The following is a 17102-nucleotide window of genomic DNA, read 5'->3' on the forward strand; positions in this document are numbered from 1 at the left end:
CACACTTGACTCAAGCAACAAAACCAATATTAGAGATAATATTCCTGGCTTTGCAGAGCTTTGTATGCTCGCCCGTATCTTTTTGTTTTCTTGTACGGATGGTCATGTCCCAGCTGCGTGGTCTTTTCTGGGTTACGGTTACATATTAACAGTTAACAGTGTGACAAGAGGGGACAAGTCTGTTGTTACTTACAACATCACATGGCTCACATGTTCCCTAGTGTAAAGATTATAATGTAATGACTGAACTACTTTCAGCCAAATTAATGACCCGAAAACATACACAAATGTAAGAGTCACTTAAAGTAATTGATGCTGAAAACCCAGAATAATTGACCATGAAGTGGTTTTTGACCTACTTTCCTCAGGCTATCCGACAGATTTTAAAGTTGAATGAAGTATTTAAACCTTGGTGCTAGCTATAGAGATTCTGTTTTTCCACGACCCCGACTCTTCACTAACCTCTCTGGATTTATCAGCCCACGCCTCTTTCATTTTCCTGGTGTCATTCAGTTAATGCCATCTTCAGTCATCCTCTCTCATCGATCTAAGCTAATTTGACACCGGTGTTATGCAATGTCATGCGCTAAGCCAGATACATTAATCTGTTCTCTGACAAGCGTAATAAATGCTCATAAATGACTACAAATCAAGGCTTGTTCTTGTGCTGCTTCATGCTGCTATGCATATGGAGTGTGTGTGTGTGTGCGTGCGTGCAGTCCTCACGTTCCCGTTCTCAACACACTCTACAAAAAGACAAAACATGTCACTGCAGCTGGCACCGTGGTTGGAACTTTTCCCTCAGATAAGATCTGAGGTTGAAAGCTACAACTCTTTGTCTGCTCCGGGGAAGGCTAATATCTATTCTGTGACTCATTTAGTCTCGTCTGCTCCCCTCCTTTAACGTCATGCCACCCATATCCCTATCCCGTCCACACGCCTGAAGTGTGTCTTGTTCGCTGCCGATGTTCCTCAGAGACACCCTGATTTCGTGTGACCCCGGTCCTCCTGCGCAATCAAACCCAGTGATGGTGAAAGGGAAACAAAGATGGAGAATAAGAAACTGAATGAAAGCTCTTTCTTTTTTTTTCTCGTCGGAATTTCACTGAAACAAACATGAATCAATCATTTATTCCCTGGAACACTTATGAGTAATCCTTCATCTCTTTCTCTTTATAACAGCTGCTCAGTAGCTTTTCAATGAGGCGTTGCCCTCAGCAGACATTCTTGAAAATGTGATAATGTGCGTCACGTTATCTGTGAAAACAATTCAGAGCACCAGCCTGCAGCAGTGAGATTGTAGTGGGTAGCCAACATGGGTTGATGAAAATACAGCAAATACGGATTTGGGTGAACCTCCAACATATTGTCAAACACGGAAAAAAGTAGAACACGTTGAGCATATCACTCATAGATTTTTTTTTTCAATGGATATATACCTGCATACGAGTGCCTTAAAGATACCCTGTGGAGTTTTTAACCATCAAATGACGTGGACTCTAATCTAACTCACTTGCCTCTGTAATTAACCGTAATACTATACTGAGAGATTCAGGCCGCTCTGCTGTTGAACCATTGATCTTATTTGCAAAGAGAGATGACGTCACATTGATTAAATCAGTGGAGGGTAGGCAGATGGTGTGATCACAGCCGCTCGGGGGTCTAAGATGGAGACCACATAACTGTGACGTCCCTGGTTAGAATCTTGCTCTGACGCCTTTGTTGCATGTCATCCTCCCTCTCTCGTGCTTCCATTTATTTCCCGTCTGCAGGGGCTTTTAAAGAAGAATATCAATATCCTGTCGGCTTCGAAGATGGCTCGGAAAGGTTTGCAGAATGCTCATTGGACACTGTCCATAGAAACCTTCTTGAACCCCTCCTGCTACATAATCCTTTCTTTCCTGTTGGTCATCCATTCAGTATGTTCCAAACGCAAAAACAAATGACACACATGCTGCTTGTGCTGCTTATTCATGGCACTTTGAATCTAAGAGGATGCGATTGCACAGCCAAGAACACCAGCGTGTTGCAGAGAAACCTAAATATATACACATACTGTATGGTGTTAATGTTCTTTTTTTTTTTTTTTTTTTTTTTTTAATAATTTTTTATTGAAAGACAAGAGACAATATTAGACAATACATTGACATAACAACGAGAGGATGACAAGAACAGTGGGATAAAAGCTAGCAAACATCATATAGTCAGTGTGTGTATATATGTGTGTGTGTGTGTGTGTGTGTGTGTGTGTGTGTGTGTGTGTGTGTGTGTGTGAGATGGAAGGAAAAAAATAATAATAATTAATGTTCTTGAAAGCAAGTAATTAGAATACAAAAACATGGCTACACTTTTGTTCTCCCTCTCTCTCCCTCTCTCTCTCCCTCTCTCTCTCCCTCTCTTTCTATGGGGTTGAGGCTCACTGTTCTTTCATCCTCAGAAAAATGAATTTTAAAACTTTGTTACATAACAGAGAGTGGAGAGGTATATCTCCATAGTAACTGCAGTATAAACACCCTCTGGCTCGATGTGGTAACTGAAGCTGTTCAGCATTCAGCCCTCCTCTTCATATTTCATGAAGGCACTGAACATCTAAAGGGGCAGCAGCCTGTCAGAGATGCCCCATGACGATCTGAAGCACAAGATAATCACACAAAACGCATGCAAATTTTCAGATTTTCTGATGAAAACAATTGAAATCAAGAAGAGACTGTTTTATGTAATTTGGCACCTTAAGCGAGCATGCTTTGCTTCAGCACAATATGAACAAAATAGTATATTGTGTTCCTTAAAGCGCAGCTGAGCAAACTGCTGATGTAATAAAGCAAATAGTATATGCACTGGAGAGACCAACTTCAAAAAGAAAAGAAAGCGCAGGAAGTGTCTTTGAAAATAGAAAACAGAGGTGAAATCCAATTTCTTGCTGAAAAGAAAATGAATTTAACAAAAGGAGGGATGAGTAATGGAAAAGAAGGGTCACACTAGAACAAATTATTACATAAATCATAACTTTGCAACAAACATAACATCAGTCCAAACATTTTAAGTGGTAATTATCAATAATTACCAATAAATTGTTCAGGAAAAGTGTGTTCAAATGGTAATTTTTAGCATTTTTAGCAGTGGAATCAACATATTGTTTTGTTACTGACTTCTTGAGCGTTGTCTTTTTCATCGTGCACGTGCATCATTAGAACAGCATTACTGTATTTTCCATCATGTCGGTGGTATAATATTATAGAATAACAAAGATGGAACAACAGCCATAAAATATTACCAATTCTTTACTTTAAACCATGCTTGTTTTGGCCTTACAGCTGTGACATAAGTACATACTGCAAAAATAGCCCACCACACACACTGGGCCAAAACTTTAATGACATACATATTTATATTTTTGTATTATTGGAATTTGATCCTTTAGGTCTCTACTTTTATTCTAATTGATATCATTTTATTGCACTCCCACTAATATATTTTTAGCGCGGCCTCAACAGTATGCCACCCTGTATTTTACCGCACATATTGTACGAGCGTGTGACAAGTAAAATTTTGACTCGTGAATGTGCTCTATGATAATACGTCCTCAACCGTGGCGGTAAAAAGAGGCCCTTCTATTAATTTACATAATATGTCAGATATTCTAGCTGGTGAAACACAAACACTGAAGAGAACAAAGTTGTGAAACAGTTTTCTTTCAGGTTAATAATTGTAGGTGTTGCTAAGACACAGACTGGCCTCAAACACTAAACATATGTTCAGACTAAACAAGCTCTTGTTCACAATTGGTGGGGAGGACAAATCAAGAATCCCTTGTACTGTACAAGCCAAATCAATCTAGAAGACAACTAAAAAAAACACATTGAAAAGCACATCAAATTGAAATGCAGCACGTTATCCCATGTGATTAGACACGCTTTCCTCTTAAGCATTATATTAATATACGTATATATATATATGTATAGAAATTAATTTATTTCGCCGTTAATTTTGCTTTTTTAGATACTGGAGTGACTGGGCTTTTAATCAATGACGCCTGCCGATTCTTTGTGGCTTTGCCTCAGCATTTTCTCTTGTGTATGTTGTTTTTTAATTAAGAAACAGGATTAGCCTACTGACTGCTCCACCCATGCCATAAAGGATATGGCTGTGGCATTTTATATCAACAAAGATGAGCATTAAACAGTCTCTCAATCTTTCCCACATTCCCCATTGTCTCTCTGAAGAGTTAAGCTTTAAAAACACATCACAAATATATAATATAACTTTTTTTTTAATGTGACTCAAACTGAAGGAAATGTAGCATTTTTAGCTGTGTATTTGGTGCCCCACATAGTAGTTGTAGCAGAATTAGATTTTGGTTTTGCTTTGATAGGCTATATTACTACCTAGTCCTCTCTGCATTGTTAACATTTAACAGTTTTGGACAGTCCATGACCCGTCAGTCGCGTAAACCGGCAGGTCATGTGTGTAAACAACAGGAAACAGAAAAGTGGTCTCTTGGCTCAGCTCTACTCCTTAAAGAAAGCCATATCAGCTTTTAAAGTGCAAAGGTTTTTGAACTTGCTTGTTGTTAATTGACAGGTTAGGGTTTTCAGATGTTCCATTACATGTTGTTGTAAGTTGCCTGACAGATAGTAGTAGACTGCTGTAGGTTGAGCTGATGCTGGGTGGGCTCGACACAGATAAGCAAGGACTAGCACGGACTTTTTGAAGAGTCATGGCTCAAATTGGAACAAATTTCGAACAAATTTAGAGGAATATGCAGCCTTGGTCGTACATGATCATATACATTCAGTTTCTGCATAAGGTTGAAGCGAACCAATCTTTTTATCTCAGATAAAAAGATTTCATATTTCAATCTAACGACGTTTAAACACACAGGCTCACCATTCACTTGGACTGCACAGAAATATAGTTCCTTTTTCTAAATAGCATGTGTTTTGATAAGTGAGGCTCCTGAAGCTGGCAAATCCCCAAAATATGTGGATGTGTTACAACGCCATATACGAATTATGATGTCCTCAACACTGTGTCCAGCGTAGTCCCAGAAGTAGTAAAATAATTAAGACGGACCTATAAATCAGCTCCCTTGACAGGAAAAGCCCATAGATGGAAAACTTTAAAGAGAGTACATATTTTTCAGTTTGTCCAATAAACATATTTGCATTTCGCTTATTCATATGTAAAAAAATAATCACATACAATAGCCATATGTTGTTTATACATTGGGAGTAGTTGGACATATGAGGACATACGTTTTCTTGCCAGGTTACGTGAGAACATTGATAGACTACCACTCTCAAGTCTGTACAGTCCTTCTGGTTTTCTGTCTGCAGATGTAACACAAGATATACGTAACTTGTTCATTAGTGACCTTTGGAGGTTCTGGTAGGGAGATTTTGTAACCTCTGGACAGAGCCTGTTCTACAGAGACTAGCTGTTTCCCTATTTCCAGTCTTTATGCTAAGCTAAGCTAAGCTAATCTGCTGCTAGCTGTAGCTTCATATTTACCGTACAGACACCAGAGTGGTACGGATCTTCTTATCTAACTCTCGAAAAATGTATTTCGCAAAATGTCTAACAATTCCTTCAAAATGTATGTGCTTTCAGGGTGTCAATAGACGTGTTTTCTATGGAGTTGTCTTTTGTGAAACGTCAACAAATTTATTTGGATTCGGCACGTTTCCATATACTTCTTTGGAGCGAGTAAACTCAGCTACAGTGCAGTTTCGTGAGAAGTTGTTATTGGCTTGCATGTGTGTACTCCGTCAGTAAACAGAGTAGAATAAGTAGAAGTTGTGGACGGGAAACTAAACAAGTCGGCCTGGCTGTCTAACCCATCTATGAGAGAAAAATGGAGAAAGAAAAGTTTCAATTGTTCTTTCACGTCAGCTACTATTGGCCATGTTTCACGCTGTCGGGAGACGAGGACAAGCATTTGCTCTTTATGGGAACATCTAAGAATACGCCAACAGAACAAACAAGCGATAAGTCATGTAGGTTAAATGTTCGCTACGACAGAATTTATTCGTTAAAGGCGTTTCCATACTTCATTTAGCAGAGCAATTCTTTTTCGACAAATGCAACAATGACCTCAAGCTAAAAAATCGTATCTATCATACAACTTTTCTAAGGTGATGAAATGTGTGAATGGGAACACGGCTTATGTGTCTAGTATGGCATAACATGTACAGTATGTGGGCTAAATTAATAGGGCAAGGCCACTCATGCTGGAACTAATACACAGCACATATCTATCTCGATATATCACATACCTAAGGTTGTTCCTTTACGTTTGCCTTTGCTGGACAATGTACCATGGAGACAAACAACAGCACATGGAGTGTATGAATATAAATGTCCCAGGAAGACCTGTCCATCATGCCCTAATGAGAAGCAATCTCAACACACTAAAGACTGTCTTGGGAAATTGGGAAATTCCTGTCCAAATCAAAATCACATTAGTTGCCTTACAGGAAATCTCTGTGCTGTGACATTTGAGAATAGTCTCTCACTTTCACAGCATTATCATATCAGACCTCATCTGACACACTTTGTCCCCGCTTTATCTACTTAGCTTTGATGGTGTTTCTAGCTGGAAAGTCAAAAGAGGCAGCGGGACTCATTTGTGAGCAGACTGAACAAGCGCAGCGAGGGACACGGTGTAAAACGTATACCTATCTTCCCGGCGCTGTCTCTTTATCAACACAACAGATTAGTTATTTTCTCAGGGCTAAATGACCAGGCTGTGTGATGCGATAAAGAAATAAAGCCAGCCTCTCTGAAGTCGTGCAGTTTGGTGTATCAGTGCTGCTCTTGTGGACAAAGGACACTGGTGAACCAAGGTGATGTATCAGTGTGCATCGAAGGCTCCATGCAGCCACAGCGGCCTGGATGGATTAGCCTGAGAGGGACATCATGGTTGCTTAGTAACTACAAACCTGCTCAAATGCTTGCTGAACATAAGGGACAGGGCTGTATTTTGACCCTGAATAGTCAAAAGTGCTTTTTATTGCAACCTTACCTAACCTTAAACGACATACGACATTATACAGTAGGTGACATACACAAATTGAGACTATGTCAATACAAACAGCCCTAAAACTGTGTGTGTGTGTGTGTGTGTGTGTGTGTGTGTGTGTGTGTGTGTGTGCGTGCGTGTGTGTCCCCAGGCCTAAGGAACCATATGTCTATGTGTGTTTACTTGTACTTGTATATTTGTGATGACCAAGATTTTTGAAACACAACGGGAAGAAGAAAGGATACGAAAATGCAAAATACTCGGCTGCGAATATTTTGCATCAAAACGATTCATATCGGCATCAATGCGTATTTGCGACAGTTGTAACACTTTCTCAACAAAAGATTCTATAGTGTACATCTCGACTATGTCCGTTCGGCACGACGTGACTGGTTGATGCCTTTATTCACATCCAAAAGCTCCAAAAAATCAACCTTGGTCCGAAACATTTTTTGACACTTTTTCGCCGTGTAATATTTGTGTTCTGTGTGAAAACATTCATGACAGCAGTCAGTCAGCAGACACTCAAACTGCAGTCTGAAATGGGCTATATATCGCCTCCGTTGTGAGAAGGACATTTCTGGGAAGTGGCAACATTTTTGACGGTCCTTACTTCTTCAAAGCCATTTTGTAGGGTGCCGACTTGGTTTTAAGCTTTGGGTTATAATTGGGTTCGGGCTAGGGTAAAGGTTAGGGGTCAGGCCTTTAGTTGTGATGGTTAAGGTTTAGGGGCAAGGGAATGCATTATGCCCATGAGTGTCCTCACAAAGATGTGTGTGTGTGTGTGTGTGTGTGTGTGTGTTCTACCTGAGATGTGTGTATTCAATGACTCCAGTGGCCAGGGTTTTAATAGTGGCTGGATCCCCACCACTCCTGGTGCTTTGCTGCAGGCTCTGTCCGGGCTGTTTTTCCTATTCTGGGATGTCCTTGTATGACCCGCGCTCCCATGCCAAGATCCAGGCTGTGTCTAATGAAAGTAAGATTCCAGCAGTTTGTTTTCGAAAAAAAATTCTTTGAGAGAAAAAAACTAAACAGAATCAAGGCTCAGGCTGCCAGTGTTTGCCATACTTGTCAAGCTGGCGGTTGAGAATGTGAAAGATAGCAGTAGCTGTGGGATTGTGGTGGCAGACTAGGAAGTTAAAAGAGAAAGAGGTATTTACACAATGAAAATGGCTTTCATGAGGTTTTCTAGGCAAAACAGACTTTCAATACTTTGCTTATTCTAGGAAATAATGTGGTAACAGTGATCAGAAAACCCCTAATGAGACGCAAACAATAATACATGTTTATCTTTGCTTTTGGTATTGCATTTTTTATGGTTTATTTGTTCTATTTGTTATGTTGAATTTATATTGGAAAAAAACTAAAACCGATTAAACTGACTGAGTGGTTCCCCAAATGTTAAGGTGACTGGTGTGAGAGTGGAGGATGAAGCACTTAAGGGTGCCAGCATAATCTAGGATAGGTAGGCCAGTGTCTTATTCATCCTATCGCATTTAAGTGTCAAAGTGTGTGTGTGTGTGTGTGTGTGTGTGTGTGTGTGTCTGTGAGTGTGTGTGAGGAAGAGGCCCATGATTCGAGGGACCTACAGTATGTCTTGAGTGTTTGTATGTTGAGACTCTTTGCTTGAGTTAATGAGCTTCAGAAGCTTAGGCGACGTATTTCTGTGGTGACCTCTTGGTGCGCGGGTCACACGAGGATGATCTATGAGAGGTCCTAATAATTCTGGGAAAATCTGATTCGACCCAAGTAACCGACACTGGCCAGGAGTTCTCCTCAAGCCAGCAGACAAGCTCTTTTCTTCCTTCAGCCTCGGTGTAAACAACCAAAAGACGCCAGTGGTCTAATCCAGATCACAGCGGCAGTTCAACAGACTTGGTTTGGAGAAAAACAAATTGACGGGAACCCCTGATTAAAGAGCGCTAAGTGGTTTTTGTATTACAGGCAAACATCAGCCGCTCTCTGTACTTGATGGGTGGCGTTTCTTACTTTTACGGTAAACACCTTTGGCAGCATTTCAATGACCTTAAAGGCAAGTTACATCAGCAGTATAATATTACATCAGAAAAGAAACTGTTCCTTGTAATCTGTAAACTTACTTTTTCTTTCAGTACTTTTGCAATTCCATGTGTACACATTGCATCATCTCTGAGAAAACACATTGTGTCCATTCAGTCTATGATAAATAGCAAAGACTGACAGCAGTTAGATCACCACCATCATTCATTTACACACAATGTGCTTCGTATTATAATGGCGGGTCATGTTAAGACCAAGATGAAATGTTTCCATGTTAGAGGAAGAATGACAGGGGAGACAAAACAGTGTGTCATCAGCTGTGTCTTTGGTGCCTGAGGGAGCCATCTTTCACACATTAGCATCTGAGTCACATCCATTTCAATAGAAACTGTTTTTGGTTGTCCATATTTTTTCCCCGACCTTTCATCAAATGCTGTTTTAGATTGCACAATGTGAAATGCACGTGAGACCTGCGAGAAAGCTTTTTCTTCGCAAGCTCGGTCACAAAGTTCTTGTTTTCAGACGTCAGAGTTGTTTTTGTTCCACCCTGTCACAGGACAACAGTTAGACCACTTGGGCTGTGACTAATTAATGACATAATGAAGAAAATCGAATGTATTTCATTCAGGAGAGTGCCCTTTTGATTACATTACCACTTTCTTATTTTTTTTTAACGTTTAGAGGCACATCCAATGGGCTGGTTTCTAAACAGACTCACACTCTGACACAAAGGAGAAACAAGTTTGTATAATGACAAGCCAAGACATTATAAAACAAAGACCCAAAGTAAAAGCATGGTACACAAAGTTTGCTTTCGAAATCCAAAGCAGGTGGTAAAAAAACAAACGACATCACAGCTTTTAAAGTGTGAAACACATGTAGCTAACATTCTGATTACACATCTCTTTTTAAGTGGGCCAGTAAATGGTCTTTCGGGGTGGATGGCGCAACTTCACACTCGCAGATGTGTGTGTAAAAGAAGCTGAGAGGTCACGTGTGTAGCTGTTGCACATCTGGGTTGTGACGGCCATTTTCTCACTAGGTTTTCTGCTGCTGTCTCTAGAGTTCTCCGTAAAAAAAAAAAAAAAAAAAAAAAAAAAAAAAGGCTTCCGTTTGTAATTTCACTTCATCAGAACTTGAATCGTATCTTCTTGGGTTCGGCTGTTGGTTCTGCGTCTGTTCCATTGCACTCACCCGGAGATCACCGTGACATCACTAAAAAGACGTCAAGCCGGGCGAGTCGGACGATCAGACAGGTTCTAAACAAACCCTCGGGGTGAGACAAATTTATGTGGAAGAGAAAGCAACGTTTGTTGCAAAATAGTTTACAGACCGACCTCCTGGTTCAACTGTGAGCTTTCCGCTGTTGAATATGAAGTAAAGGATTCAAACAGACTTTCAGGGTGCACTGATTTTCAGTTTCTCCTCCAAATGAAGTGGTAGAAAACATGATTAAACAACCTGCTTAATTGACATACCACTTGTGTTTTCTTGCCCTGTCTGACTTTGGTGGTCGCAAGTCTTAACACTTTTAGTTCAGTGTTTTTATATCCACATTGGAATTATCATCTAAAGCCTTGTTTCAACTCTCCTGAGTGAGTGATGGCTGTTCATGATGAATCTCACCACGTACACGAAAGGATAAGGCATTAGTTAGTTATCACATGATTGACACTCTCACGTCTAACTGACATTCACATCACTTTCTTTTTAATTCACCAGATGTGTCCCCCTCAAATTCAAGAAAATCTGTATCTGTATGAAATAAAACAATACATACAAAACACTAAATAAGGATAAAAATGAGCTTTGGACAGAGACATTTAATGCATTTACCACAGAGTCGACAATGATCTTAAATTAGGAGAGATCTCAGACTCTTTAATTCAATTTAGCAATTGAAACGTACCAGAAAATGGTCTTGGTTCTTCCAAAACCTTAATTTGGGTCACTTAGATTGGACACCTGCACAATCAAATTTAATCCAATGCAGCAGTCCTTCCATGTATGTAGAAATAATGCTCATTTTTGTTGAGATTTTGTCAGAGGGGTGCTGATAAGATATTGCTGTGCAGCAAATATAACAGTCTAAGATGACAATAACAATAAGCGGCATATTCAATGCCACATGGATAGTGAAATATAAACAGGGTGGTGGGAAGGACATGAAATGCACTACAGACAATGGGTTAATTGCTTTACAAAGATGGTGATAAGAGAACTTAAATATACTGAATATCTTTTGAAACCGGTGGTAGCAGGTTTATACTGCCTTCTATTCCCCCCAAGGTGTTCAGGGGCCCTGGCAGATCGGTGAATGAGTCATCGCTACACAGCCCTCGCAGTGCGCGTGAGTCCAGCGCCGTCTAGTGGCCACAGAGGCTCCTACACTCATTACAGAGAGACCTGAGTCCACAGGCGGAATGAAGCGAAGACTAAATGTTTTGTTTTTTTCCCTGACTTTTAACGACCGACCGACGGCCAATTAAAACTAATCCAAGTGTCTCACCATGGCATCAAAAAACACCCATCCGCTGTCATGTTTTATCTGTCGCGTGTATAGTGAAGACACCGCGTCTCAGGGTGTTCAGAGCACCCCTCTCTCTCCCTCTCTCTCCCCCTCTCTCTCTCTCTCCCTGGGCTTTGAAACCCAGAGTGGACGCGAGGTAATCCCCACCATGTGAGTGGGCGGTGCGGGTACCGGAGGCGTGTTTTTCTTTTTTCTTTATTTTTACCCCCCCATTATTCAAATTCTGCTGTACCTATAAAAAGAGTGCCTGCGTGCGTCAGATAGTTTTCTCCAATGGGTAAAGGGGACTAAGTACTTGTTGTCTCTCTCGCCGGCCCAGTCGCATCCTATCGGCAAGGGGAAGGAGATGATGCACGACTCTGGCGGTGTCAAAACGGCGAGGGCGCTGAAGCATACAGCCCTGTGCCTGATGCTGCTGCCCCGGTTCCTCCTGGCCGCCGTCATGATGTGGCTCCTGGATTTCTTGTGTATTAGGAAAAAGGTGCTGCTGAAAATGGGAGAGAGGCAGGACAGCCCAGATGACCCGCCGGTGTGCGTCTCTGACTCCAATAAGATGTTCACCTTGGAGTCCCTCAGGGCCGTGTGGTACGGGCAGAAATTGGACTTTCTCAAATCGGCGCACCTCGGGCGCGCAGCGCCCAACACCGAGGTGATGCTGGTCCAGGAGCGGCGGCAGGTCCAGATCCTGGACTGCATGAAAGGGAAGAGACCGCTCATCCTTAACTTTGGCAGCTGCTCCTGACCGCCATTCATGACGCGCCTGGCGGCGTTTCAGCGCGTCGTGAGCCAGTACGCGGACATTGCGGACTTTTTAGTTGTATATATCGAGGAGGCGCATCCGTCGGACGGCTGGGTGAGCTCGGACGCGCCGTATCAGATCCCCAAGCACCGCTGCTTGGAGGACAGACTCAGAGCCGCCCGGCTGATGCTCGCCGAGGTGCCCGGCAGCAACGTGGTGGTGGATAATATGGACAACTCGTCCAACGCCGCGTACGGAGCCTACTTTGAGAGACTTTACATCGTGAGGGACGAGAGAGTGGTGTACCAGGGGGGCAGAGGTCCGGAGGGGTACCGGATTTCCGAGCTTCGAAACTGGCTGGAGCAATACAGGAGCGAGCTGGCGCATTCCCGAACAGCGGTGCTCCATGTGTAGTGAAAGATGCTGAACTGTCCGCTGCTCTGCCCGTTCCGCTTAAGTGTCCAACTCACAGTGACAAAAATATTCCGATGCTGCTATCAGATGTTCACACAAGGCACATGATGTTGTTTTTCTTGCGTAAAGATATTCAGGACTCTTTGAAAAATAGCCTAAAGTTACGTTCAAGCCTATAACTGCAGGCTGTAGGCTGGTATGTTGCGCTTGTCTTGACCTTAATTGAGTGCTCGCGATTGTTTGTTTGTTTTTGTATGCAGAAGTCTTGAATCAGGTGAAGCTGGATTCAATTAATAATCACTCTATTTTTCTACAATACTGGCGTGTGTGAATGTGTTTGTGTGTGTGGGTGTGGGTGCGCGTGTGTGTGAGTGTGCGCGCGCGTGCGTGCGTTCGGGCTAATGTCTCGCTCTGGTGTTTCTGTGAAGTTCGGATTTTAAAAGGCGAAGCCAGAAAACCGACACTGATGTTTCTGACACCGGAAGCGGGTCCACGTTAGCGGGGACGCCTTCCTCCATGATCGATTGCCAAACGATGTAATATGTTGAAACGATGTAACTGAACAAATGTTTTTAATAAACATCAGATCTCACTTGGATGATTGTTGCTGTTGACTTGTGGAGCGAACATCATTGAAGATCTTCCTTTGACCATTTCGTTGAGTTGTTTTTTTATTTCTATTTTATTGTTGCTGTTGTTTTTTTATTTTAATAAGATACACTTTCAATTGCAAAACCTCTGTTTCACTGTCAAGTGATTTGCCCCAACACCTGATGACGTCACACCTGCTCCATGGTTTACAGGCAGTATTTATCCTCACGTGATTGTTGATTGATTTTTCTTTCAGACTTGCCTCCTCTGACTCCTTCACTTACATAATCAGGCCCATTCAGGCTAAAGTGATCTCTCATAGTAATCTACAGCAGAGTAATGTGTCCCTGCGACTGATTAATCAACCCACTTTCAGACAAGAAACATGCAAAAAAAAGTAACCCATAAACGCCAGAAAAAGGCCATAGATTTCACAGTGCACAAAAAAACGTGGATCATGTCCGGAGGATCTCTCACAAAGAGCCGAACAAAGCAAACATGCTCGTTAGGAAAAAGAAATCCTTTTTGATCAAATATTTCTTTTATGTTACCTATAAGGAGCTGTGACATTATAAATGCATCAGAATGAAAGCGTGAGGTGAGTCGGCGGTGAGAGGCACCTCTCATTATCTCTGCAATCTTTGTTCCTTCCCTTTATACATATATGTGCACACACACACACACACACACACACACAAGCAGGAATTCAGATGCTGCTACATGTGATTAGGAATAGAGAGCAATGTGATGATTGCTGTGGATCCCCTGTTGACATGGACGGGGGAAGCAACCTCCAGGTGCTGAGTGGGCGGCAGCACCCCCTACGGCCAGGTGTTGTAACACAAGCAGTTTATAGTGAAAGAGTTACAACTCTCTTTTTTTCAATTTTGTGTATTTTGGATGAAGTGTATGCCCAGGAGACTCAGTGTTTGTGGCAAATACAGCTTTTATCGGCACGTCATCTGTTCCCAGAAGTGTTTTCAGAATGTTAGAGAAAAATGATTGGGGATTTTTTTAAGAGTTTACCAGTTCATCCTCCCGCACACCCTTTCAACCAAAGCACTGGTGAGTGACAGATGATATTGATCCAAAGCGAGCTACAAGACGGCTGTATGTTCCCGCTAACGGCCCCAGCCCCGACAAGCGGGAGCTGACTCCAGACCAGGCGACAACCTCCAGGTTTGAAAAGAGAAACCAAAGTGGAAGTGCCTTAAAACATGCATTCTTTCTAATGGCCATCAGGGGGCGACTCCTCTGGTCGCAAAAAAAAGAAGTGAGGTTGTATAGAAGTCTATGAGAAAATGACTCTACTTTTCACTTGATTTATTACCTCAGTAAACATTGTGAACATGAGTTTATGGTCTCAGTCTCTAGTTTCAAGTCTTCTTCAGTACAGCATGATGTTCATTTAGTAAATTCTGGTCCATTTACAGTAAAATAACCCTGCCCTCCGCTCAGCTTCTGAGCGTCTTCACACCTCTGCACAACTGATGCACACTAAACCTGAAAAGTTCCAGTCCATGAAATTAGAGAATTTATGTGAAACCTGCATCCACATACAAAGGGCACTCGTCAGGGAAGAGGAGAAGCTGCTTTTGTGTCTATTTGTGTCTCCTGCATCCTCACAGGGAACTAAGCCAGCTGAAAACTTGATCCCTTAACACTCACTCTGAGGAGATGATCCCATAATTGCTGCATGTCCACAGCAACATTCCAATGGAATCACTAAAAGATGGCTCTATTTTACTGACTAGAGATTTGGATCATGACCTGGTTTGGTGTTTTGTCTGTGTTGCTTTTCCCCGACACTGTGGAAGTTTGACTGCTTTCCGATTGTCGTTCAGTTAACAGTGTTGTTGTTGTGTGTGATTTACTTTGGCTGTGGTTAATGTCTGGCCCTGTTCCATCGAATATTCTATGAAGGATGTGCATTATGAATAGTTGTTACATGATGTAAGTATCCTTGGCATCCAGGCTGACAAAAAAAATACTCTGCTGTCAAGACAGATGTTTTCTGCAGAGAATAAAAGGTTCATCCTGCTAGCTGAATTTTGGGGTTATCAGTCAATCTCAGGTCACCACTGTCATTTTCAATAAGCTCTCTGGTGACACATCACTGATTGACTGACCCTCTTATCGTCGTGTATGCGCCTGAAGGGCTGTCATCGATTTGAAAAGGGAAGTTTAAACAGGGACATGCTTTTTTTTCCTTCCCTTTCAGCATAGACACAGCGAGGGAGTCTTCACGATGGAGGAGGGGGGGAGGGGGTCATGCCAGTTCTGCTGCTCTCAGCTCACCCCATGCAGCACGCAAGATGAATGCATAAGGACACGCACAGCCATACATCACATGGTGATATAATGAGAATCAACTGAAGCATGAGGGAACCTGAATACATATACTGTAGAACAGTAGAGATATGAGCTTCGTGGAGAGATGCTGGAAGGTGATTGAAGTTGTGGGTGTTGAGACTGTGGCCCACATGGCATCAAGAGTTCATTGCATGCACAGAATAGCGTGACTTACACAAGTCAAACTTCCTCAGTGTTGGGTAAACACTGCTGACATAGACAAACACCAAACCAGGTCATACCTGGTTTATATCAATAACACAGTTATTATCTGCCAAACTTCTAAACACAACTCGCTAAAAAAATAGCCTGAGAAAGTTCTCCGTCAGGATGCAGGTAGACACAAGCTGAGTCAGCTTTTTCCTCTTCACTGAAGAGTCCCCTTGTTTGTGGATGCAGGTTTGTCACAAATCCTCTAATTTTGTAGACTGTTTTGAACTCTTCACATTTAGTTTCTGCTTCAGGAGCGTTGATGTTCTTTACCACCGTCTCCAAAAGAGGGATATATCCTTGAAATTAACACGCACCATCTGACAGGACACACGCTTCCAAAAGATGTTTTATATCGGCGCTTAGCTGATCTGCTAATGAGGTTTGCATTGCTCTGCACAAAGTGAAGCGTGTCAACCATCAAACACACGTCTCGGTCTACCTCCTGAAGCATGAGCGAGTGTTTGCACAAGTAATGTATAAATAATGAACCAGGGGTGAATCTTTTTACAGCCATGCTTGGACTGCAGAAAGAAAAAAAAGTCACTCTTAAGAATAGAAATACTTGTTTTAAAAGTGAGTATAATGTGTCTGGGAGAGATGAGGGTGTCCCATCAGGCTGCTGACCAATGTAAAAAAAAACTTGCACAATTAGCCTTTCGATAAAGGTTAAAAAACTAATGACATACTACAGGCAGTACGTCAAAGTTTGGAGTTTTATCAGATACCGCTTCTGTTTGCATCAGACCACACGGTCCTCCAGGATATCTGAATTCCATGAGACCATGTGTTGCTGTACCAGACTGGACTCAAACGTTTGGTTGAAGTGCTCTTTCTCAAAATACACTAGATTCTTTACTAGATTTGTTTTTATTTTCCACAAGATGCAAGTTTGAAAACTAAACTCTTCTTGAAAATGAGTACTTTTACTTTGGATAATTCCATTTAATGAGGGAAAACAACTGCATTACCGACATCTTACCTTGTTTGATTGCTTTAAATTAAAATTTCAACTCATTTTGTCAGTATGAAAATATAAATCAGCTTTCACAAATGAAGCATACTTTTAATCACTTTTTTGAAAACTTCCTATTGGGTTGACAGCTGCCGCATAAAAAATATAAATGAATCAATGTAAACTGTATTGGAAGTAGCTTAAAGGTCTAAAGGTGAAACTGTGTCAAAGACACCATTTTTGTTGATGAGACACCTGTTGTATCATAAAA

General features: G+C 41.7%; 1 protein-coding gene across 1 annotated transcript; it reads left to right on the forward strand.

Moving 5' to 3' along the window:
- Window positions 1-2252: 2252 nt before the first annotated feature.
- LOC116393677 (thyroxine 5-deiodinase-like) lies at window positions 2253-13319 on the forward strand. The gene has a single exon (XM_031866209.1). The coding sequence runs from the start codon at window positions 11917-11919 to the stop codon at window positions 12721-12723; it is 807 nt and encodes a 268-aa protein (XP_031722069.1). The 5' UTR covers window positions 2253-11916; the 3' UTR covers window positions 12724-13319.
- The last annotated feature ends 3783 nt before the right edge of the window (window positions 13320-17102 follow it).

The sequence above is a fragment of the Anarrhichthys ocellatus genome, unplaced genomic scaffold, assembly GCF_004355925.1.
Source record: "Anarrhichthys ocellatus isolate YVR2014 unplaced genomic scaffold, GSC_Weel_1.0 scaffold34, whole genome shotgun sequence".
Lineage (NCBI taxonomy): Eukaryota > Metazoa > Chordata > Actinopteri > Perciformes > Anarhichadidae > Anarrhichthys > Anarrhichthys ocellatus.